Below are 23,968 nucleotides of genomic sequence, written 5' to 3'. Positions count from 1 at the left end.
AGTACCAACATGGATGTAAATTTTTACTTAATTCATGCAATTATTTTATATTTTTATTTGAAAAGACTTTACATTAGTAACAATTTCTGGAATGGAGATTTTACTAATTTTTCTAGTATTAGAAATTCTGTCCCAGAAACCAGATAATAGGAGAAGAAATTAATTTTACATTCTGAACATATAAATACAAATCATATTGAGTTAAATGTCTTAAAGAGTAAAACATGCTAAAATAGTCCTGAAACCTTCATAAAATATCATAGCTTGCTTTTTCCCAGCTACAAAATAACACTAATGCTTTCCTTCTGGGTAGTGTTAAATTTTCTTTCAAGCTGAAATCCTTAAGATATTTTGAGTGTTCATAGAAATTGAAGATAAATTAAGTCACCCTTAACTAAGGCTACAATTACTCTGAAGGCTGTATACCTGCATATCAAAATACAAACACACACACATGCACAAACCATATGCTTGGATGATGTGTTCTATTTTTGAAATCACTGCATCCACTTATGTACTTTAGAAATACTATCAATGTGGTGGCTGAATTTCTGTTTACACCATAAGCATAACATTCATAATACCCCAAAATCTTTCGTGACCAGTAGGGAAAATATTCAAAGATAAGGAATATATATAACAAACACCATAAAACAGGAGAATTGGTGTAACTATAACTGAGAAGGATAACAAAGTAATGAAAAATGTACACTGTGGCACTTAAGGCATAACAACATGAAGTAGATTCAAAGCACTGATACTACTTCTAACAACCTACCTTATGGATTGACCCCTAGCCCTTGACGATATTCTCTTTAAAAATACAATATTCACAAAATATATAAGAATCAGGTGTCAACCAGAAGCTTAAACTTAAACTTAAACTTAACTTTCAACCAGAAATTTAAAAATATACTCCAAAGCCGAAATTTCATTAACAAGTTTACATAGTAATAAAATAAGACAACCAAGATTAAATCATGAACCAATATAAGAAAGGACTCTGACAGATTTTAACATAGTATAAAGCACCTGAGAATTTATGTTTATTCACGTGCAAATAAAAACAATATTTAAGTATTTTCTAGAAATTCAAAACACTGAGACAAATGTTCATTAAACAGAAACTTTCCCATTGGATATCCATTTTGTTGTGTTTAAAACTGTGTCATCTGCATCCAAGCCTCATTTCGGTAAACATTCCGAGGTGCTTTATTAAACTGATGCAATCACATTACATCTTGCTCTTGCTCCTGAAAGGAAGCATGTTAACCAGCATTTCCCTCGGTAATCCTTCTCTTGGTGGCCTACAAGCCTCTAAAAGCCACTTTTCTTTGAGGAGGAGTTGACTAGTACCTGTCATTCTCCGGAGATGCATGCTGGATTTGAATCCTGGGACTAGGAGGTCGTCTCCTATCTAGGGAAGGGGACCATCTACCCCTGTTTGCCCAATGAACAAGACAGGAAAAAAACAGGACATTTAGTAACTCCTAAAATAAAAGAATATATGGAACGCTAGGACTGGAAAAGCACCCCCAAAAAAGCAAAGTGTAGATTTGCTCCATAATTTAATCTTACCTTTCACGTCTTAGAACAATAGATTATAATATTGCAAGTGAAGAAAACCTGTAACTCTAAATGTGAAAAGAGACAATTTATTTGGTAATATTCTTGAAATCTAGTACAAATTTGTTCCTTCAAAATGTACTTGTGTGCATATGCGTAAGTGTGTACATATATCTATGCAAACACACACATATGTATATAACTTTGTTTAAAAAAAGTGCATCCTTAAGGGTCTGGCTTATGTTCAAATAAAAACAGATTCAATAAGCTACCAATGCTTTTTTTTGGTACCAAGCCTTGAAGTTATTGGGTAAAGTGGAAAGATTCAGTGTGCGAATTTAATACAAGGCAGGAAAACAATTTATGAGGAAGAAATAAAATGCTCTTGAATGTGGAAACAATGACATGAAGAAATGATTTATGGGAATGCTATTAATTAAGTCTTAAAAAGTTTTCTTGGGGAAAACTGCAGGGCTAATTACTGAAATATAAAAATTTTCCCACATGAATACCATGAGACAATATAGATGGATGTAAAGGTAATATAGTATTACATCTTAAAATTTTGTTAATATTTAATTGCAGAAGCCTCTCTGAGTTGGTCAGCAATTTTTTAATTTCAGCATTTACAAGTTGGAAACTTGGTTCAATTATTTGTTAAACTATCTTACATGCCTGATTGTGCATAATCAGGTTCACAAATTACAAATATTCTGGTGCAAAATGAAAAGAGAAATAAAGAACTGAACAGGTCAGATTTCGAAATTTGTATTTGTTAGATATGAAAAATTTAAGCAGGGTAATTTCTCTGGGCATTGGCTTTCTCATGTGCAACAAGGGATAACTGGAAGCTCTTATAGCAAGATTCATCTTGCTATAAGGTTTATAATTATCCAAAGGAGACTCCTAACATCCCTACCTCCACCCCCAAAGTCATCTATCTTGCCATTTTAACTTGGTTTACTGGATTTATTAGAAAATTTGGGTAAAAGCAGCAAAGGCCTGTCAACACGACATTAGGATCTTTGTGTCCAGCAGGTACTCAATTCTGAAAGCTCTTTGGAAATCTGTACTTAAATCAATCAGCCTTAGACAGACAAATTCAGTGTGAAACAAGTCAGGCTTTGAGAATGCTGTGAAGCAAATCACAGAATTTGAGCAGAAGATGAAACTCTGTACCATGTTTCCTTTAATGTGTTATATGTCGATAAAATTAAAAGACACTTTGGGCAGTCTCTGGGAATTGAACCTGGGTCTCCGGCATCGCAGGTGAGAATTCTGCCACTGAGCCACCATTGGGCCACCCTTGGGTTAGTTTTAAATGTACAAAATGGCTGGCCAATGCAATCTGAAACGTCTTGCTTTAAAATGTTTTTTTTTTCTTCATTTTGTTAGCTTTTGTTCTGAGAAATAAAAGAATATTTCTAAAATAACTGAAATTGTTTTCTACATTAAGTGATATTTAATTATGCTAAAACTCACTGTTATTTGAAAACAAAAAAAAAGAGTTAATATACTTCTTGTGAAGTAATAAGAAATATTAGCTTGCCAGGATTATGAATAACCTTGCTTCCTGAGGTAAGATTCCAGTCCTTGTGTTTATTTAAACATAAACAAAGGTAAAGAAAAGATAAAGAAAAATGCCAAAACTATGAAACATGCAGTTAAAGCTATGAAGGAGAAAGGTGTACATTTAGAAACAAGCAATTGCGAATACAAGGTAATTCTGTAAAACAAATATTATAGCATAATATGTATGTATTTATACACTCAAAGTCCTTCTAAATATGCTGATATGCAGTACCAATTCAAAAAATTGTTTTCCTTTTTCAGATATTGGGCATGATGAGAACAGAAGCAATCTTTATTCTTTTTTTTTTCCTGGTCTGAAGAATAGATATTACATAAGTTTAATATCACACATCTGTGAATTTTAAGTATATTAGCATATTTTAAGAATGTGTGCAATTTCTTTTTCTCCTGTCACAAAGAAGAAAAGGATCAAAATTAGAATCTTTGTCCCTACATTACTGAGAAATACACAAAGCTTCAACTTCATTTTTACATTATAGGCTAACATGGCAGGGTATGTAGATATTAGTCACAAAGTGGAGCTAAACCAGCTCTTTCTTGATTTCTCTTTCCAAACCAGCCTGCTTGCAAGTTACATTAGTTAGTTACATCCTTACTACTTTAACATCAGGTATACTATATTTAATAACTCAAACATTTATTTCTTGGGAGCCCAACCCTTTAACTGTGCTCAGAAAGGGAGTAAAGCTGATCAGATAGACACGTGAAAATATCGATAGATTTTGAATTCCCTGTGGAAAAGAACTGTAGTGCTTTGTTCTTCTTGACAGGTGCATCAATTACACACAGCAGAGAAAAAATAGTCAATAAATATTTGTGGATACTTAAGTATACGATAAGCAGATAAGACTCTAGGCTTTGCAGTAACCTAGGTAAGAAATGACGACAACCTTGAGGGTGACAGTGGTGACAGATAGGACATACTGGTGAGATATAAGGAAATTAAAATTGACAGGCCTTAGTTAGCAATTAAATGATTCTCAGGTTGTGGCTTTTATTCCCCTAGCATTCATATAACTCAAAGCAAACGTGTGCATGTATGTGTGTGTTTAAATCTGAAATTAATACACACACATGCATATCTAGATTATATTTCAGTGGTACATATCTCCTAGCAGAACATGGTTAAGCAGCTTAATTATCTAAAATAGATATTATATGGAAATGCAAATCATTTGACACATTAATACCGGCAATCTAAAATATGTGGGAGGTTATTATAACATTAGAAGAAAAGCCAAACAAATGAGATATCTGACTGTATAGAGTATTTTGTTATCTATTCCCAATAAACATTTTAGTCCTTTCCTCCTAATATTGTTTTAAACTGAATTTCACTTATTTTAACTAATACACATACATTGAAACAAGACTTACCATATTAATATTTAATTCAATTCAATTTTCAGTTTTTGAGCTTTAAGTAGGAACCTTCTTTTCCTTTGGTCTCATGTTTCCAGGTTTAGGTATACATTTGTTCAAGTAATGCTCCTGGTCTCTCTCCACTCTTTCCTTCATTTCATCCCAAGATAGAAGAAGGGCTTATATGTCAGGGGAGTTTCTGCTAAGGAGTTAGGCACAGGTGACTTAGCCTTTCAGGATTCCTCTTTCCAAACCAAGTTGCAAGCTGCTTGTAAAGACCAAACATTCCAATCTGGTCTCAGCCATGAGATAAGAGGCCTAACCCTGAACGGGAAGCCCCTCGTGGTTAGATTAATCTATGGTGAGTTATTAGCAAGCATAAAGACCAATAGTCACAGTGTCAAAATCTGTTCATTGTACTTATGGTGATATTTAGATTTCCTATCTTTCTTGTTCCCACATGTAGTGCACAATTAGATCCAAATTTGGGAGTAGAAAACTGAGGTGCTACTTATAAGCTCCCAAATACCAAAATAGAACATTTACTAAGTAAAAAAGGAAAGGAAAATAAAGCTGTCACTTAATGATGGCCAAGACAAATAAAGATATGCTTCCTGCCCTCAAGGGGGCTACAATATAGTGGCTAACAAATACTAAGCAAAAACAAACAAACAAACAAAAACAATGTGTTTTAATAGAAGTAAACAATATTGGGTGGGCCCAGAAAAGAAGGTACATGATTCTGACTGGGAGAAAGAACGGGAAAGTGGAGGTGGTTAAGAGAGGTTTTACAAAAGATACAGTATTTGACCTGCATTTTTTAAGAACAAGCAGAATTTTTAAGCAACAAAGGGAGAATGTACTTTAATTTTAATGGAGAGAAAACTTGATACCCAAAGCACTAAAGAATATTACTAGAGCTAATGAGAAAAGTAATGGGGGCAGATCGGAACAGGAGAAGAAAGGTTAGAAGAAATGAAAGGGATCTATTTTGAAGGAACTGATAGGTTTCATCGACTCACTGAAAGTGGGGGAACAGGAGGAGAAATATTTTCAGATTATGTAGATTATGTGGCTGGCTGGGGGAGAAGCCTTTTGCTGTAAAGGGAGAGGTGTGGAGATCATGAATTTTGTTTAGATATTCTGATTGCTCAGTGTCTAACATCCATTTAAAATTTTGGGTCTGGTGCTCAGGAGCAGAAATTTGGGTTTGGTCAATTACAGGGGAGAGTTGTCTTCACAGGTTTTAGAGTAGGAGTCTTTGATAGAGATATAGTTTAAGGGAAAGTGTGGGTCACACAAAAGAGGAAAACTGAGAATGAAGCTAGGGAAATAAATTTTTACATAGGACAGAGGAACAAGAGAAGCTGCAAAGGAGACTGAGTCAAAACAAAGGCGTGAGAAAATTTGTAGAGGGCACTTAGCGGAGGAGAGGCAGAAGTGATATGGTGGCGAATATGACTTGTTTGTGGATGTCGCTGACAATCAGGGATCCAAACCTAACTCCCAGAGTTACGTCAGCACAATGGTAGAGCAGCAGGAAGAGAGAGAAGTCAGATTACAAAAGTTAAGGCGTTACTAGAAGGTAAAAACTGGAGGCAGAAGTATAGACTACCCTTTCATGGGCTTTCAGTAAAACTATGAATGCTACGAAAGGTCAAGGGAGAAGATAAAACATCTAAGACAAGTAACTATCCTTCAGGGGCTATAAAATCAATGCCTCTGAACTTCAAGTGATAATTTGCTTTGCAACCTTGGAAGGGAAGAGCTAATGGCAGGCATGCAATTCTCTCCTTCTCTAGCAGGGAAGAAGGGGAAAGAATAACACCTGACAGACCCTGATAAAGATGAAGGGGGGATGCAATTATCTTGGCCAGACCTCCATGTAAACATGCAATGGTATTTGCTAGTGAAACAATAAAGAAAAAGCCCTTATCTATAAAATGTTTTTATAGGATAAAACTGGTTTTCCTAGATCATTCACTGTAAACAAACCGGAAATTTCTTGATTTATAGGACAAGACCGGATTGGAGAATGGGGTAGTCTGTAACCATTTTTTCTATAGGGTAATGAACAGACTATTAAATGGAAGAGCTCCAAAACCAAACAGCTTTCTTTGAAAACAGTCTATCCATATGTATTGCTCAAAACTCATCTGTTAATCTGGGCCAAACCATGCTTACAATGGAAAAAGGTGACTCTGATGGCTTCAGGCTTTTTCAGGAAAAGAATGTTTTCTCTGCCCCCGTTACTTCCTTTATCTTTTGAATCATCAGCGATGTTTGGTGTTGGGTACTGATCTTCTTACCAATTTCACCTTTTATAGTAATACAATCTTTGTTTTGATAGTCAGTGTGGCTACTTCAGAAAAGAGCATTTCTTTGGCAAAATAGCATATAAATGCCAACTGAAATGGGTTTGAATAAACAGTTTAACCTTCCTAGTTCATATGGATGTGGGAATATGTTACTATCTTAAGAACGTGGAACTATGCTGTTTTAAAAATGCCTCTAACATTTTATCTACCATGTATATACCAACCAGAGAAATTAAGTAACCTGGAAAACTTTCTAAACTTCCTCCCACATTATATCACCACTAATGTTAATGTTGTATTCTGCTTCAAAGCTGCTTTTTGTTGTGAGCTCAAATTGGTATTCACGGCCCCTATCCTAGAAACTAACAGGCATCTACAACTTGTTCAATTTACTTGGTGAAAACTTACCTCCCTTTATCTTCTTTTTTGCAACAAAATGACCCTTATAAATTGAGGATCATTAAGAGTACCAATTCCAATCTCATTTTTTAATGAAAAATTTCCTTTAATTCAATATACAGAATGAATATAGGTTTCAATTATATTTTTCTTCTTCTATCACAGACAAGTACACTCAGACTTTATGCTGCTGACCTGTGTGATAATTATGGCCAGTTTATTCATCTGTGAGATCACCTGTTTTAGGGTTACTATCTGAGAGGTAAAATTCACCAATGTACACATTTGTGATCTCCCTGGTTTCAATGTTACATAGGAACATATGCTAGGAGGAGTCATCACAGAAAGAGTCATACGCTGTCTAAGTCAGCAGTCACAAGCCACATGGGGCTACTGAGCACTTGAATGTGGCTACTTCAAACTGGGATGAGTTATTAAGTAGAAAATACACATTAAATTCAAATAACTAGTACAAAAAAGGAATGCAAAATATCTCACTAATAATTCTTATATTACTACATGTTAAAGTGGTGATACTCTGGATATTTGGGTCAAATAAGACTACCAAGTTTACTGGAATAGAAAGTTCCATCATAATGAAAACATTAGTTGTTCATAATTAGGTGAGCATGTAACACATAATCCCTGAATGCATCTGAAGTAAAACCAGAATTATTCTTTAATCAAACAATGAGAAGCTAAGCAAAATTACATATATATTATGGGCATTTATTTTTTTAAGAGCATCAGAAAATCTATAATGAACATACCATCTTTTTGTTGCCAAAATATAGTTTAATGCAAAACCACAATGTATCTCAAAGACCATGTTGGTTCTAAATATATGTAAATGTAAAGGGAATGATTCTACCTAAATAGAATCATTGTTTTGAGTTTATGGAAGATTGCTGCTAAATCTACAAATACTGTTTGTGGAACAAATAGGAAAGTGATACTCCCCCCCTTCAGGTAACTCACTGGACTTTGTAACTTTATCAGCATACTGAAGGCTCCCTGAGTAGTTTGTAACTAAAAATACTGAACAGCAACAAAAGCAGAAAAGCAGCAGCCAGAAGCTGTTACAAATTACATCACACCATTTGCAACAACATACATAGAAATATGTATATGTGTTTCCTTGGGCTTATCCACATAGGCATATCTCCACACAGACACATACAGTAAGTGTGTGTAGGGGGGATGTAGGCAGCAAAGCGAACATGAATGAATAAACCTGTGAAAGACTCACACGGAACAAAACAAAGTGATTGAAAAAAAAATTCACTCATACAAATGATAAGAAATTAAGAAAGTCTTTATTTTATACCTTTCTCGTTCTGGTGAATGCAAACTAGTATCTGGTCTCAAGCAGTTGGTACTAGCACTCCTAGCCCTGTCAAGGGAGGGCTGCAGTTCACTAGTGCCAGTGCATTGCATCCAGTGGTAGAAGAGAAAGACAAAGAAAACAAAGAAAGGAAGACCATGTTAGAGAGTAAAGCATAAAATAATGTCCCCTTTACACAAAATGTAGAATCACTGAGATTCAGTTCATAAGGGTGTGAGCTGATAGAATGATAGTGCAAATTTTGTTTAGAAAATGAAACTAAACAAAGATTATGCTTGAATTGCTTTGCATAATATTTAAAAAGGGTCTCAGACTGAAAAAATGAGACTAAATCACACCTACTTATGAAAAAATTGGGTACAGGAAGCATTGAAACAAAATGCCTAAAACTCCATTACCAAGAACAAATGCCACACCAAAACAAAATGAAGGACATCAGAGGAGAAACAATTTTGCAACTTTATTTTGGTTCATAGCACCAGACAAGGGAAGTGGAAGATATCACTTCCACATGTTCCCAACGGGTACATCACCAGTAAACCTCAACAGTCTTGAGTTAAAGCACTCATGATGAAGGGAAATGTCCTGTCTAGTCACTGATTTGGTTTGAGTATGTGCAGGCAGAACAGAGCTTCAACAAATTAAAAGTATTCAAAAATAAAATAAGATTAATTCTGATAATTAAAATGAACAAGTAAAACAACCAATAAATGACAAAGAAGACAACTAGAATTATTTATGAATAACTATGTTTTATTTAAAGAAATATTCTTGAGTTAATAAGTTTTAAAACTAAAACGTCTTCTAGGTATCATGAATCTAATGTTTCTATGTAGAATTAATTGCAAGGGAAAATGTTACTATTTCATTAGAATATAAATTTGCTATTTTTTAGGAGGCAAGGGATTAGGAATTAGTTTATAACTAGGACTCACTGTTAGGGCTCTTACCTGTAAATATTCCAGTGAGAACCGTTCTCTAATAAAGGCATCTTGGGTGGTAATATTTTAGAGTGCCTAACAAGATGTCTGGAGCATGGCAACACAAACACGTAGGAAACAGAAAAATATATATGAAGCAAATTTTACTAGTATTTGAAGAAATCAGGAATGCTATAAAGCTACAAACATAGATGGTTCTTGGCTCAAAAGAACCACGATAATTATTTGAAGACAGGATTAGAATTATTAAAATATGAAATCATATACAACTGACTTCACAAGTAAAATACAGACTCAAAATGATAATTTAATTACCTCAATTACAAAAATATCTGCTAATCAAACTCTATGAGTTATATATTTAATTTTTCTATTTATTTCCTGATTTAATTTTATAACTCCTATGCACACAATGCATAGCTAAAAGCACTATTCAAATAATTTATGTAACTTGAAAATTAAAATATGACTAAAAGAGTTAATGTTCTAACAGTAAGCAAATAGCTGACCAACATCACAAGGATGAGGCTGTATTAGATTGTAGTAATGAAAGAAAAGAGCAGAAGGCCAAAACTTGACTGCAGAAGAACAAGTTCTTTCCATTTATCAGCTTCTGGATCCATATCCAACAGCAGGTTAAAATTCACCATTGGAAATCGAGTGGGATGGGACTTAGATGCAAGTCAGAATCCAAATTTTGAGTTGGCATAAAATGTTAGAAACAACAGTCTAAGTTTACCTTAATTATTGGACTGTCTAGACTACCAAATGCAAACTAAATTCAGTCAATTTAATTTTTTTATAATTAAATAATGTCCCTACAAATTTAATTGTTGATTATAAAAATTGATGATCGATCATAAATAAGGAAGGGAATAAATACTTACTGAGGATACAATAAACCTCGAATACTTCACTGGTGGAAACAGAAAATCTTTGCAACACACAACCTACAGCAAATATATTTAGCAACAACTTACTATGTAACTTTTCTCATCAACTGGTTCAAAAGATTTTTTTTTCCTCATGAACATTCTAACAGGAATCAGCATAAAATGGGAAACAGTATGGAAAATAGTATTGAATTTACAGGCTGAAGGTTTAAGTTCACACCTTGAGTTTAGCACATATTGGCTGTAAACTTGGGTAATCCATTTTGTATCCCTAAACCTGTTTCTACCTTTACATAAGGGAGAAATAACATCTCTTTAACAGGAATGCTGGGATAATTAAATGTGATAACAGGCATAGAGTGTTTGGGACATAGGGACTACTCATCATTTTCTGCACAACACAACTTCCTCAGTACATGTTTTACAAAAAAAAAGTTTGTTGGCCAAGTAATTTGAGAGAAAAAAGTATTAAACAATATGAGGCAGATTTCTTATGGGACTTTAATATGCTGTGCAATGTAAATCTCCAAGTAGACGATTTAAAATGTGCAAAGTTTTCAAAATCTACTTGGCCCACAAACACTTTTATTGGTGGAGCATCTCCCAAAACCAACTCCTCAGGAAATATTTTCAGAAATACTAGTTTAGCAGAAAATGTCAAATATACCTGATTTTGAATTATTGCTCCACTACTTATCAAATTAAACTTTTTAGCCTCTATCCTCATTGTAAAATGAGTATAATTACCATATCATATAATTTCATATCATATAATAATTCCAGGAAATTGAGCTGAAGTACACTGAATACGTAAGACTTCAGTTGGTACTCAATAAATGTTATTTTCCTTATGTTTATTACAGAATAGTAAATGTTGAGATGATGCACTTAAATAGTTTTGATTAAGATTTCAGCCACAGATGGTTATAATATCACATTTATATAATTTAAATGAAACTAAAGTTATATTACTGATATAATCATAGAAACCTGGAATTATTCATATGTTTGTATTTTGGTTTATTTTTTCACTGAGATATAAGTAAAATGCCTTTATAGATTCCTGAGTAAAAACAGAAGAGATTACATATACATACATACACATATAAAACATAATTTAATTCATGTTTTCTTTACCTCCACACTTCTAGAGTTACATATTGGGAAATCAAAAGGGAGAAGTTTTTGAAAGTTCAGGAATAAAAAATATAATTGCTACAATTACATTCTGTAACTGTGATTAAAATAAACAATTAGTAGGTGTTGCAGAAAAATTGAGGTAAATTACTGCTACCGTAAAAACTAGGAAGGAGGAGGAAAACTTTAGTGACACATGTTTTGCATCTGCCTAACTGCCTGGCTCTGCTTCTACTTCTCAACTTTTTGTAGCAGCATCTATTAAAACACTTGATCTGCTTCAGGTGAGCATTAATCAACTTTAAAACTGTATACATATATAGGATTATTAAATCAGGAAACATAAAGTCAACATACTGATAATAGCTATTAAATAAAGAGGAGAAATGGAGTCCAGAATTATTAGTAAAACAATCTTAAAGATAAGATTGTACAAAATGATGCGACTGTGAGTATATAATACGTCACATTTTGATATTTCACTTTTAGAAGTACAAAATAACAGAAAGGAAAACAAAAGATCTTTAGCTAAGTCTATTTAGACTACTGATGTGAATATAACAGAAACACCCCCACATCTGGTGGTTAGCACACATGAGGTACCTAATAAATAAATGTATTTTTAAATTATAATCACAACAACAGACCTATGAGAAAACTTCCTGAGTTTTTAATTAAATCATTCCTATTAACAAACTATTTATCAGGAAAAATAACTAATAGTAAATCTGGGCAGGTTAGTATTATAAAAAAATTTAGGTTGATTTTTATAATATTTTTGACTTTATATTTTGTTCCCAGTTAGCGAACAGAACTGTTACTACTTCTTCCTTTTTTCCTGTAGTACTTAAAGCAAACAAGGCAATAACTATCAAAACTATGACTTTTTATACCTGTAAAAAGTCAAAACAATTCTTCCTAGCCTAACATATATGCTTGTATTATTGAGCAGAAAACCACATGCTCCACCCAGACACTGAATCTTGCATTTGGCCTTCTACTGACAGTCTTCCAGTTTTAGCTCTTTCCTTCCATTTCCTACTTATTTTTTAAGGGACAAAATTTTTGAGGCAGTGTGTCTTTTTCACTAACTTCCTAATTCCTTACCGTTTAATCAGTCCAAATTGCTAATAAAATATGTATAGACTGTCTTCTATGAATAGGCTTCTATGTAAGAGCTTTTATTTTAGATACGCAATTCAAGATGTACTCAGACAAAAAAAGCATATTCTAGAGCCCAGTTTAGAGGCAAATATTATATCCCTTGTTTCTTCATCTTTATGGAGGTATCTCCATGTTACATGTCTTTATGGGAAAGTTTGTGCTTCAGGTTTGCACTAAGGTGGCAGGGACTTTAGAAGTTAACATTTCAAACATTCTTTATCAAGAAGGAAGCTGAGGTTCAGCTTTTAGAAACAAACTTGTAAAGGTTTTATTGAAAGCAAACAGATATAAACAACAATAGATTCCAAAAGGAAATAAAAAGGCTAAAACAGAACAAATTCACAACCATGAAACGATTACATTGCCGTGCACAGAGGATCAGACCTTTTGTGACTAGACAGGTGTGTGTGTGGGGGGCGGGGTGCTCAAAGAGAGTATTTAGAATTTTAATTGCAGAAACTGGGCCACTCCACAGAGGCTCATCTGCCTCTGGATTTTGAATTTACTGACAGCAAAGTAATTTGCCTTTGATCAGAACTGAAATATATTTGGGACCTTTTTCACGACCTCATATAACACAAAACAAATTTGAATACTTGGGAAAATAATTTTTCCTATTTGTAAAGGCACCTCTCAGGAGCAAATGGAAGAAAAGGAGAATGGAAAGAGTCACACACAGTTATGATTACCAATCCCTCTATTTACCTGGTAGTATGTAGGCATTCTGCACTTCGTCCTCGTTTTGCTCTGGGCAGCATAAGAAGCTCACTGCACAGACAGGATGGGTGGTGAGTGAGACAGATATAAATTATGAGGCATTAAATGACATGGGTTATGCCAATGGAAAGTCAATGAAAACATAAAAAGGTAAGAAACTGGATTGTCCGCACTAACATATTTGCTTGAAAGGTTAAACAAAAAAGAAAACATAACAGCATTTTAAAAACTTAAACAATAAAGTGCAAATATTATGGTTGAAATCCTAGTTGTTGCTCATTTACTATTGTATTTCAAAATGATTTCACATAATATCAAACAAAACAAAATAAAAATAAGCCTTCCCCACATAACACAGAGAAATCTATTTCTAATACTAGACATTTGGATTATTTTATTGACTGTTAAAAGGCCTATAAACCTGGTCTTTCTGATACTCATGGGGACCTAGAAGTTATTCTTTTTTAGCAACTTATAGCAGGAATTCCTTTGCTTTTAATGTCATTGAAAATGCAGTATCATATTAAGTATCTTTTTAGTCAAGAAAGAATTTTACACTTGATTAGGATAATTTTATTTTTTAATTAATACTTTTACTACACCCAAATTAATTTCAATCTTTTAAGTGCCCTGGTCAAGAAGTCCTTGATTTTCTTTCTTCAACTAAGTTTACAGTGGCCCATATAATTGTTGACAAAGTAACTCAACTCTCACTCAATTCAACTCAAGCTGTCCAATCTGGAATCCTATTCCTCAAGAGTAGTTCCCTATTTCCATACTCATTCTCTTTTCCACCTTTTTAAACATCATGGCATCACTTCCCACAGTAGGGTGACAATTAGGAATATAAGAATCTCTATTTTGGGCTTTCTGTCCTGACTACAGAACAAAAAACACAATAATTCAGCACATTATCACTGAAAGTTTTTCCACTTCAAACAGCCAGAAAAAAATATTTGACATGACGGGTCTCATAAAGGCTACTAATTGGATCCTGAGCTTGTGTTCAGATATACTGTACAGGTATGTGGTTACTACAAGAAGAAATTCTGCGGACACATAGCACAACAGAGTCATAATGTAGATTTGTAGTAATCGTGTCCATGAAGTATTTTTTTGTAAATACACACGGGACTAAACTTAAATACATATCCCATATAAGAAATAATTCATCCCAACATATTTTGTACGTTATAGACCTTTTATGGAAAAAGAGGTATATAACAAAAACATTATTACTGATATTTTACAGAAGCTTTAAAGTATTAACTCTCTCAAATGACTTGTATCCAAAAATTACCTTGATAATTACATAGATGGCATCCCCAACACTATAACTGACACACTATACAGCAGTTGAAAATTGCTGATGCAGGTCCCCTTCTGTAATTTGTCAGTCTCATTGTTTGGTGGTGGACTGTACATTCAGAACTGGCTCAACAGGAGGAATGCCTTCCTCTGCCCAGCAGAGACTGATCTTCACTGGGAAGCAGCTGGAAGATGCACGCACTTGTCTGACTACAAGCAGCCAGAAACAGTTTACTCTGCGTTTGGTTCTGCGCTCGAGGGGAGGTGTCCAGGCCCCCCTCCCCCCACTTTTTTTAAGCTTTCAAGAAATTTCATTGCATTTTTCTTTCAGTAAAGCTGTTGCATTCCCCGCAAAATAAAGAAATAAAACTGGCTAAACATAAACTTTACTTTTTTAAAAATTATATATTGTGACAATCTAGTGTTAGCCAAGTCTTTCCTGTAGCCTCATTGCTATTAGACTATCTTAATAGTTGTTCCTTGAGAGAAGTTCACTTTCAAGCAATGAAATACTTTGACTTTCTAATGCATGATACCAAGTTATCTGTTATATATTGAAACAGAGAAAAGAGAAAATTATAATGTTGAGATTATAATTTAGACAAATACCTGTCCTGTTCAGATAAATACTGACTATCCACTTCCCTGGATCTGTGATCAACAGGACTTCGGGAGGCATCGTGGTGTCTGGTTGGAGAACGTGACCTTCTTGTTGGATGAATTTCATCTAAACTCCTAAACCAAACACAGAAATCCAAGTGTCAAAGCATACCGTCTTCCCAAACAGGCAGACACACTCGGGGAAGAATGGTCAGCAACCGACAAACTACTGGCATAGCTCAAAAGTGATCATGATCGAGAAACTATCTTATCTATGAGTTAAGATCTTATTTATTCTCTAAGGAATGCTTTGCTTGTGCTGCATTTCCCCAACCTTACTTTGTGCCTCTGTCAAAAAAAGAAAAAAAAAGGACCACAATTTTCAAGTATACAGTTAAAGTTTCAGAGGTATATTTCCGGGTAAGATGAAAGAAAGCACTACATTATAGATGATGTATTTTTTCTAAGCATTTAAACTACTTCAAAACTTCCCAAATTTTAACCTTATCATTTATCTCTCCGTCCACTATTTTGATTCATTATCTTACGGTTTCACCTAACATGGAAGAAAACTAGTAAACACAATAAAAGACAGTTATTCACAAAAATTGTAAGGAAACATAAACTTTCTCGGAAAATTCTTGAGATTAGAGAAAAAAATGCCCATAACTTAGGGAATGAATAAAAAGGCAGACTGCCTACAAATGACGCTGAAAGAAAACCTGATGGATGAAACCATTATTATTTTTTTTAATTAGTGCCCTGTGTCAATTTAGATTACATTTTTAAAAGTACTACTGGGGACACGGAACCCATTTCAAAGCCTACCTCTGTAATGGCACATTTGGTAAACGTGAACGCGGCCTTCCCTGATCGTCGCCGCGATGAGGAGACACCGAACGCGAGCGGTGATGAGTTGTTCTCTGCTGCTCTGGCACAGTTAAAGTTGTAGACTTATTTTCTCTAGCACTAGACCTATAACCTACTGGCAAGAGTACACACAAAAATCAGTCAGGATTGCTCTATAATGCAAACACTAACACGGAGATATCAAACTACATCTAAAGCACTGACCTATCACGATTAAACGCCATGCAATTATTCTTAGCTTTGTCTTCAAAAGTCTTAAGTATACGTACACAGAATGTAACACAAACATGCATAAGAACAGGTTATGGTTTGGGTAGAAGGTACCATGGGGATACTGAATATGAAAATGATCACTGATTCTTTAGATATTATGATGGGTTGGGATACATTTCAAATTTAAAGAATGAACAAGTTAGTCTTTTTTTTAGAAATATAAAGTTTATATTTATATGTAAATATACAGTGAACTACAGTTACTATACAAGTCAATGCTTAGAAATTTAGTAGCTCTCTAAATAGTATTTGAAAAATACCATTCAATGGTATTTGAATTTTTCTTCCAAAGGACAGGATTTTAGTTGGATTGAAATAGCCTCACTAATAAGAATAATGAAATTGATATGCCAATTTTAATTAACAAAAAGAGTAGTAGATCTTCACTATTACATTTTTCAAAACACATATAATGCTGTAACTTTCTAATGTAAACAGAGTATGAACTGAGATGACTGTGGCAATAATGCAGAGAAAATTAATCCCGTGAAAGAACCAATCATCAAATCTACCCAGGAAAGTTGAAACTATACCATAATTAGCCTAATTAGTAGCACAATTAAGTTAATACAGTTAACATAATTGCAATTAAAAATATATCCCAACAGTTACTTCTCCATTGAAGTAGAAAGGCTTTTATCATCTCTGATTTTATTTAAATTAAGCAGTAATTTCAATTACAGTTTTGAGAAGTAAATTTTTTCTATTATTTCAAGGAAAATAAAAAATTCTGTGGCCAAAGGATAAAGTAATTACAGGTAGAATTACATAAAATGCATAGGAACGATGAAAACATTAAATTTAATAGGGCAGCTAAAACTGTTGTTCATTTATTTGCTTGATAATGCCCCCATTATTTTTAAATATTCTATGAAACGTCATTATTAAAGACAGTGATACTCCTCAGAAGTTTATTTGTGGTAATTGCATGGTATCATGCCTAGTAAAGTATGGGGAAAGTCTCTAAACATTTCACAAAGTGGGATGTGACAATATTGAGACTACAGATGCTCAATTATTTTGTCAGTATCTAAAATTATCATTAATATGACCAAACTGATGACCATATGTATAATTTATACTTTCATATACTTTTATTTACATATTTTTTGTATGCTGTATGGTGAGTGTCACGTTTCATTTTTTTTTTCATGTGAGTATCCTGTTATTGCAGCACCATTTGTTGAATTTTCTTTTGGTGGGGCAGGGAGTGCATGGACCAGGAATTGAACATGGGTCTCCTGCATGGCAGGTGAGAATTCTACCACTGAACTACCCTTGCATCCCCAAATATCTTTATTTTTAAGTCTTAAAAAAAATTTGGTTTCAATTGTAGTATCAAATCTAAAAAAAGAATAACCAAACGTACATGCAGTGAATTTATTTCATGCTCATTATAAAAATGGTGATTGTTTTTTAAAAGATAACTAATCCAAGGTTTGAGTTATTTAAATACGCTCTGTTTTGTTTTTATTATTTATTTTTAAACATTCTATACCACCCATTACCTAAACCTTTTCAATTACCATTCAGTATCAATTATGTAATAATTATGTAAGGGCGATACTGGAAGTACCATTTTAAGATTTCAGTGAATAATCAAGGTACATAATTAGGATACTCAGAGTCAGCAATATTATAAAATAAATTTTAGAGTATATAAACATCTTATGTCAAAACTATATCATTTTCCTGGATTCTTTAGATTTTATATAGAAATCAATGCCTCTTTTATCATATTCTCATTTTTGGGAAACAAGGGATGTTCTAAAACTTTTTATATATTAACAAATTCATTACAATTTTATCAAGATATATTCACACACCATACAAACCATCCAAAGTATACAATGGCTCACAGTATCATTACAGAGTTGTGAATTATACATTGTGCATACATTAATAATTTTGAATGTAATGTTTTCTTAAATTCACTTGCAAAATTAGATCTTTTAAAGAGAGTATACTGAAGGCAGTGTTTCAAGACTTGTCGCTATACTAAATGATCTCAGATTAACATGCATTCATAGGTCTTTTGTCTGGTTTCAGAAAAATTTTATTTTCTTCATATTATGTTTCATTTATTATTGAAAAATGTGCTCTATCTTCAAAACCATGGGTAGGGAACTGCTATTTTATGCTCATCTCAAAGTTCCAATGAGGGCAACGTGTATACGGTTAATTTTATTCCCCTTAAGCAGCCAAAACTATTTACTTTAAACAAAGACAAGGCTATATTAACTATAAAGTTAAAAAATGTAACTCTGTAGGTTTCAACTGTTTTCAGACCTGCTATGTCCCTAAATGAGGAAAGAAAATAAATACCTTAAACAAAACCAAAGTTACTAGACAGAAAGTTTAATGTTCTGCTGTATGAGATCATTTAGAATGAAGTTTTTGATCTTCTTCAGGATATATGCTATCAGGAACTTCACTGTGTACATTAAATATATGTAGAACTGCTATCTGTATCTAAAAAATTTTCTTTCATATTGGATGCTAGAAAACAACCAAATTTTAGTCGACCTCTAAAAATGTACAGGAATGCATGGTGTGTTTGTTTATTAACTCAACCCCTCACACTATTTTAACCTCTTGCTCTTATTTTTTATTTTTTGTGTGCATGGTCTGGGAATCGAACTCTGGTCTCCCACATGGAAGGCAGGCATTCTAACCACTGAACTATTCTCTTGCTTTTATTTTATCAAGGCCTAATCTTTCCTCTTTATTTAATGTATGTGAACCACCCACATTATAGAATATGAATAGTATATTCTATTTTGATGACTTGGTAAGATTGATGAATAACCAAGATTCTTAGAAAGGTTTGATGACTTTCCTACTATCAGGAATCATCAGATTACACATGTGAATATGTCAATGGATTTAATTTATGATCACTTTCACCTTTTAAATTTCATAAAAAGCTAATATGCCATTATTTTGTGAAAAAAGTTTCTGTGGAGAATGTGTCTAATTATTATGACAATTTACAAAATAAAAACAGCAAAAAACGAAATATCATCCACCATTATCAGCAGCGAAAACTCATGTAAGCGTCAATATCAAAGAGTAATACATAAATATATAGGTGTGCATAGCACTAGGTTTATTTTGGGAGCATTTATTACTTTCATACAGCGATAAATACTGTAATTTCTCTCAATAAGAAGCAAACAACCCAATTTTAGAGGTTTCCATAATTTTCTCCTACTTTCAATAAAATTGTTTGCGTCTCTCTAAGTTGTAACTAAGTCACTAGTACGAAATCTATCTACTAGTTTTATGAAGTCCATTGCCCAAAATTAAGTGCATCCCTATCTGAGAAATTACATGAAATGAAGGGACATAAGTCAATTTCGTCCTAAGAACTGCCTTTAATGATTCACATTCACATGTGCCACGACTGTCTCTTTAATTTCTTGTTCTTTGAATCTTTTCTTACATTTTATTAGTAGGCCAAGGATTGATATCAAGAAAATAAATCTTTAATATATGATTTTACTTAAACTTTCCTGACAGAGTCAGATGAGAAACAAATATTTGAAATGTACGTCACAAAAATTTTACTAACTTATACAAGGATGAAAAGATGATGACTTCAAATGAATATTGAATCTTTCTAAAGCATTTCTTTCTTTTAAAACACACATACACATTCTAGTTAATAATCAGTGATTCACACATCACAAAAGCATCACCATGCCGCATGCAATTTTAAACGCTGCCATGCACCTTTCTTAGTATATTCCATGGATGGCTATGTCATATTCAGAAACAGAGTAAGGGATATGATAGTAATGTGATAAAAAAATATAAGAATGAAATTTTTGTTTTAAGAAAAATGACCATATATTTCTGAACTGAAATTCATATTTTCACTTATGCTCAGAGCATTGTGAAATGATTTAACCAGGCCACCCATGCTTCTAGGGAAAAGCTTGACTAAATTAAATAAGTGGGAATGCTAATTAATAGGCATTATTCTGTTTTAAATGTTCTTAATAATTTGGAACAAAAGTAACCATGGAATAATCAGTACTGATTTGTCTATACTATAAACTTCCAGTTCAGTATCCTGGAGAAGACTTGAGTTGACAATGAAAACAAGCAAAGAAGCACAGTGAAGCAGGGTCATGCTCTTCACTCACGCACCTGGAGGAACTACTCCAATACCATCATCAACCTCATAATCTGAGATGTCACTATCACTGATTCGCTGAGATCCTGTATAACAGTAAGGCAAACAGAGATCTCTGTGTCTGGTTGGTTTATGGAACGTAAAGGACACAGTCAAAACTTTTTAAAAAGCTAATTACAATACCACTCAATTCTTTTGATCAAGAAATAACTCAAAGTAAAGGCTGAGTTTATTTATAAAGAAATGATTGTTCTCCAAGTATAACATTTTCTCAGTATTTCTTCCTCATAAGCACTGAAGACAGAAAGAAGGCTTTACAGAATAAGGCTTTGACTTTTCAGGTCATTATTTAAAATGTTACAATAAAAGCATATAGCAAAGCACATTTACAGTTTTCCACCCAATTAAGTGCCCTCACCTCCAGTTCTGGGGAGATGGGGCCAAGTGCAAAGGTAAAAAAAGAATCTATTGGCTGGAACTTTGTGAAAGTAATATTAAACGGAAGGGCAAAAGAGTTCTCTAGAAAATATTTGTTTCAGCTTCCAAAATTAGCCATTACAATGCATTAAACATTAAGTTTGAGGAAATCATTGAACAGGGAAGGACTAACATGATTTCATGATTTCAACTACAAGAGGAAACCAATTTGGTTTCAGATTACCAAAACAAGGCTTTGAAGTTTCAGTTGTTCAATTACAAACTCGCTCATAACTCAAAAATTATTGTAGATGAACAGGAAAAATATTTTCCCAACCACCAGATGAATAATAACAAGCATGCTTTCCAATGGTTTTTGAAATGTTTCTTATGAATAATAATACTTGAAACATATATGAACTCAAAAGCTATTACCTCACAAATAGCAACCCCTTAACAATGGTTGAAATTACTCTATCAGTCATGCAGTCTACAACACAATCAGTCCTGTGCAAAGAATTATAATATAGAGTTTTTCAACTTTCAGCTTTGGAATTACACTACCATGCTATATATTTTATGGCAGAGGTTGTGAAAAATGTAGGAAAAAATGGTGCTGAGTCTTTTTATACTAATGAACAATTTTCCAATATTTCTTATGTTAATCTCCAATTGGATAATCACAACATATTCACTTTCTGGTAGCCTAAAATACACTTAACTTACTTTGTAGCTTTTTGCTGGAGCTCTCTCCATGCAGGTGTCGCCTTGGCATGAAAGGTGATGGCTGAGGCAGAGGTAGTGAAGATTCATCATGAGTCTGAAGCTTATACCAATGTGGTTCATCATCTAAAAGTGCTGTCTCCAATTCTATGAGGATCTAGAAGGGAAGTTATATTAAATCAGGCAGCTTTACAAAAACAATGATGTGAAAAGCAGTCATATTTAATATATATCACAAAAAAGTTCATTAAACATTGGACTTGAATCTTTACAATATACATCACCTCTCCAAGAAATTCACTTTCTTCTTCTTGCACTCTTGGTTGATCCCACACAGTTATTTCTAACATTCTTTCTCTGAAATCTCTACGATGCACGTGTGAATACACAAAAGTTTGATTCCACTTTGGTTCTAGTACCTTCTTTACTGTTTTGGTTCTCCTTTTACTCTTATCACTGAAAAATAAGTTTTATGTAAATGAAAAATGCAAAAATAAGTATATGCTGCCACCTACTGTAATTACAGGTAATACAGCCTTTGGGATTTTTACCATTTTAAATTCACACTTATTCGTATAATTTAAAAATCTAAAACAACTTTAGAGTTTAATACTATTCTATTAAGTACAATGCAAGCATTAGTTAGGGTTATAGCACATATGCACAAAAATGCATTCTAAGTGATGTATAGCAATCAAAGACTGACATATGCATAGGAAAATAGGGTAATTAAGAAAATTTTTTAAGGCAGTTTATTTACTGAACTTAAGAGATGCAAGACGAAGGGATTTTTTTTTTCCAGGGATAATGTATTTTATTTTCTCAGAGAAAATTATCTATTATATTTTAAAAATATGACCCAGAGAAGAAACTGTACTTTCTCAATTAGCATATGTGTTAGCATGTTTTTCTAGAATTATTCACTACCTTCTATCTGGAAGAAAATACATTTTCACATAGGGATTCCTGGGACGGCCATCTACTCTGCAGGGGAGATCTGTTGCTTGCAGAACATTTACAATCAGCTGGTGTCCCACTTTATCATACCACAGCTTCACCTAAGATTAAAACAGAAAGGAATTATTATTTGTTAAAAAAAATCACAGGTTATTGTAATTTCACAAAAATAGCAATAAAATTATTTTTAAAGAAATTTTAAATTCAATACTACTGAATTATAGATATCATTTGTGAAAGAATGCCAATTTGAAAGCAGACCTATTCAGAATATCTTACTTTTCTTTTCAAGTATTTTCAACATGACTTGCAACTGGCAGGTCTACAGTGTTAATTTTTACTCTTACATCAGATCATGCTATAAAAATAAAACTAGGAATAAGAACTACGAAAAAAAGATCAATTTCCAACATGGTACCATGAGGAGTTCCACTGACCCATTCCACAGTGAACTGGGGGAAATTATTTCTTTAAAAACAACAAATAAAGCCTTTGGAAATGATTCTAAAGAAAAACAGCAAGCAAAAACATAACTATTCAAGAAAATCTATGAAAATTCAGTAAGAAAGGCGAGAGCCTGTGATATCTGAAACTCAACTACTCCCTCAATTCCTCTTCCAGCTCAGCAAGGCTGACTTCCAGAATGTGGCAGCCAGGAACGCAGGGCTCCCTTTTTCCACAGCTCCCAGTCAGGGTGCTTTCTCCTGGGAGGAACAGGACTTTAAGATTTACACCCAGCCTCAGCTATTTTGGCTGTAGCTAAGTCCAGGGTGAGTATGTTTGAGCCCCAAGTGGAACAGTGCAGTGCTGAGAATACCGAGGCCCTGATCATCTTTGATCTAGTCGAAGAGGCATGGTTCCATGCCAGGGAAGGTGAGCTGAAAGGACATCAGGCTGCTGCCCTGACCCTCCACTGAGCACTAAATTCCTAGAGTGAGGTTGTCATGCAGAGAGAAGCTTGCCATTTTCCCCTCCACTGGCCTCTGTGGAGGGAAGAAATAAGCCTTAAAACAGATAGCTTCTAAACTCTTCCCAAAGGAACTGATTTCATATGCAACAGAGCAAGAAGTTCAAGCCTAAATTCACTCTGAAGAACAGTGGAGGCTTTGGTGAAAGTCATTTGGGAGGAGAGTTGTGGATTTAAGGAAGATAACAGCCTGGACTATAGGCCAGTAATTCGCAGAACCAGGAAATAATGCTGGAGGAGCCCTCCTGGGGCAAAAACTGACCTCAGACATATTCCT

The 23,968-nt window shown here is 33.7% G+C and overlaps 1 protein-coding gene across 9 annotated transcripts in view; it reads right to left on the bottom strand.

The window, feature by feature from the left end:
• The window catches only part of RIMS1 (regulating synaptic membrane exocytosis 1), a 490,334-nt gene that overhangs the window by 144,674 nt on the left and 321,692 nt on the right, over positions 1 to 23,968 (bottom strand). For 4 of the 9 annotated variants that reach the window (XM_077162224.1, XM_077162215.1, XM_077162216.1 and 1 more), the window contains 10 exons: positions 22,695 to 22,825; positions 22,052 to 22,223; positions 21,771 to 21,924; positions 20,642 to 20,713; positions 16,172 to 16,328; positions 15,353 to 15,478; positions 13,424 to 13,486; positions 9,534 to 9,611; positions 8,566 to 8,655; positions 1,357 to 1,440 (listed from right to left, as the gene is read on the bottom strand). In XM_077162224.1, the coding sequence (XP_077018339.1) occupies positions 1,357 to 1,440; positions 8,566 to 8,655; positions 9,534 to 9,611; positions 13,424 to 13,486; positions 15,353 to 15,478; positions 16,172 to 16,328; positions 20,642 to 20,713; positions 21,771 to 21,924; positions 22,052 to 22,223; positions 22,695 to 22,825 (1,127 nt within the window). The remainder of the gene's footprint in view (positions 1 to 1,356; positions 1,441 to 8,565; positions 8,656 to 9,533; positions 9,612 to 13,423; positions 13,487 to 15,352; positions 15,479 to 16,171; positions 16,329 to 20,641; positions 20,714 to 21,770; positions 21,925 to 22,051; positions 22,224 to 22,694; positions 22,826 to 23,968) is intronic. The other 5 variants (XM_077162226.1, XM_077162225.1, XM_077162229.1 and 2 more) reach the window with 2 other exon arrangements.

This window comes from Tamandua tetradactyla, chromosome 5 (genome assembly GCF_023851605.1).
Source record: "Tamandua tetradactyla isolate mTamTet1 chromosome 5, mTamTet1.pri, whole genome shotgun sequence".
Lineage (NCBI taxonomy): Eukaryota > Metazoa > Chordata > Mammalia > Pilosa > Myrmecophagidae > Tamandua > Tamandua tetradactyla.
This window is presented reverse-complemented; position numbering and strand designations above follow the sequence as displayed.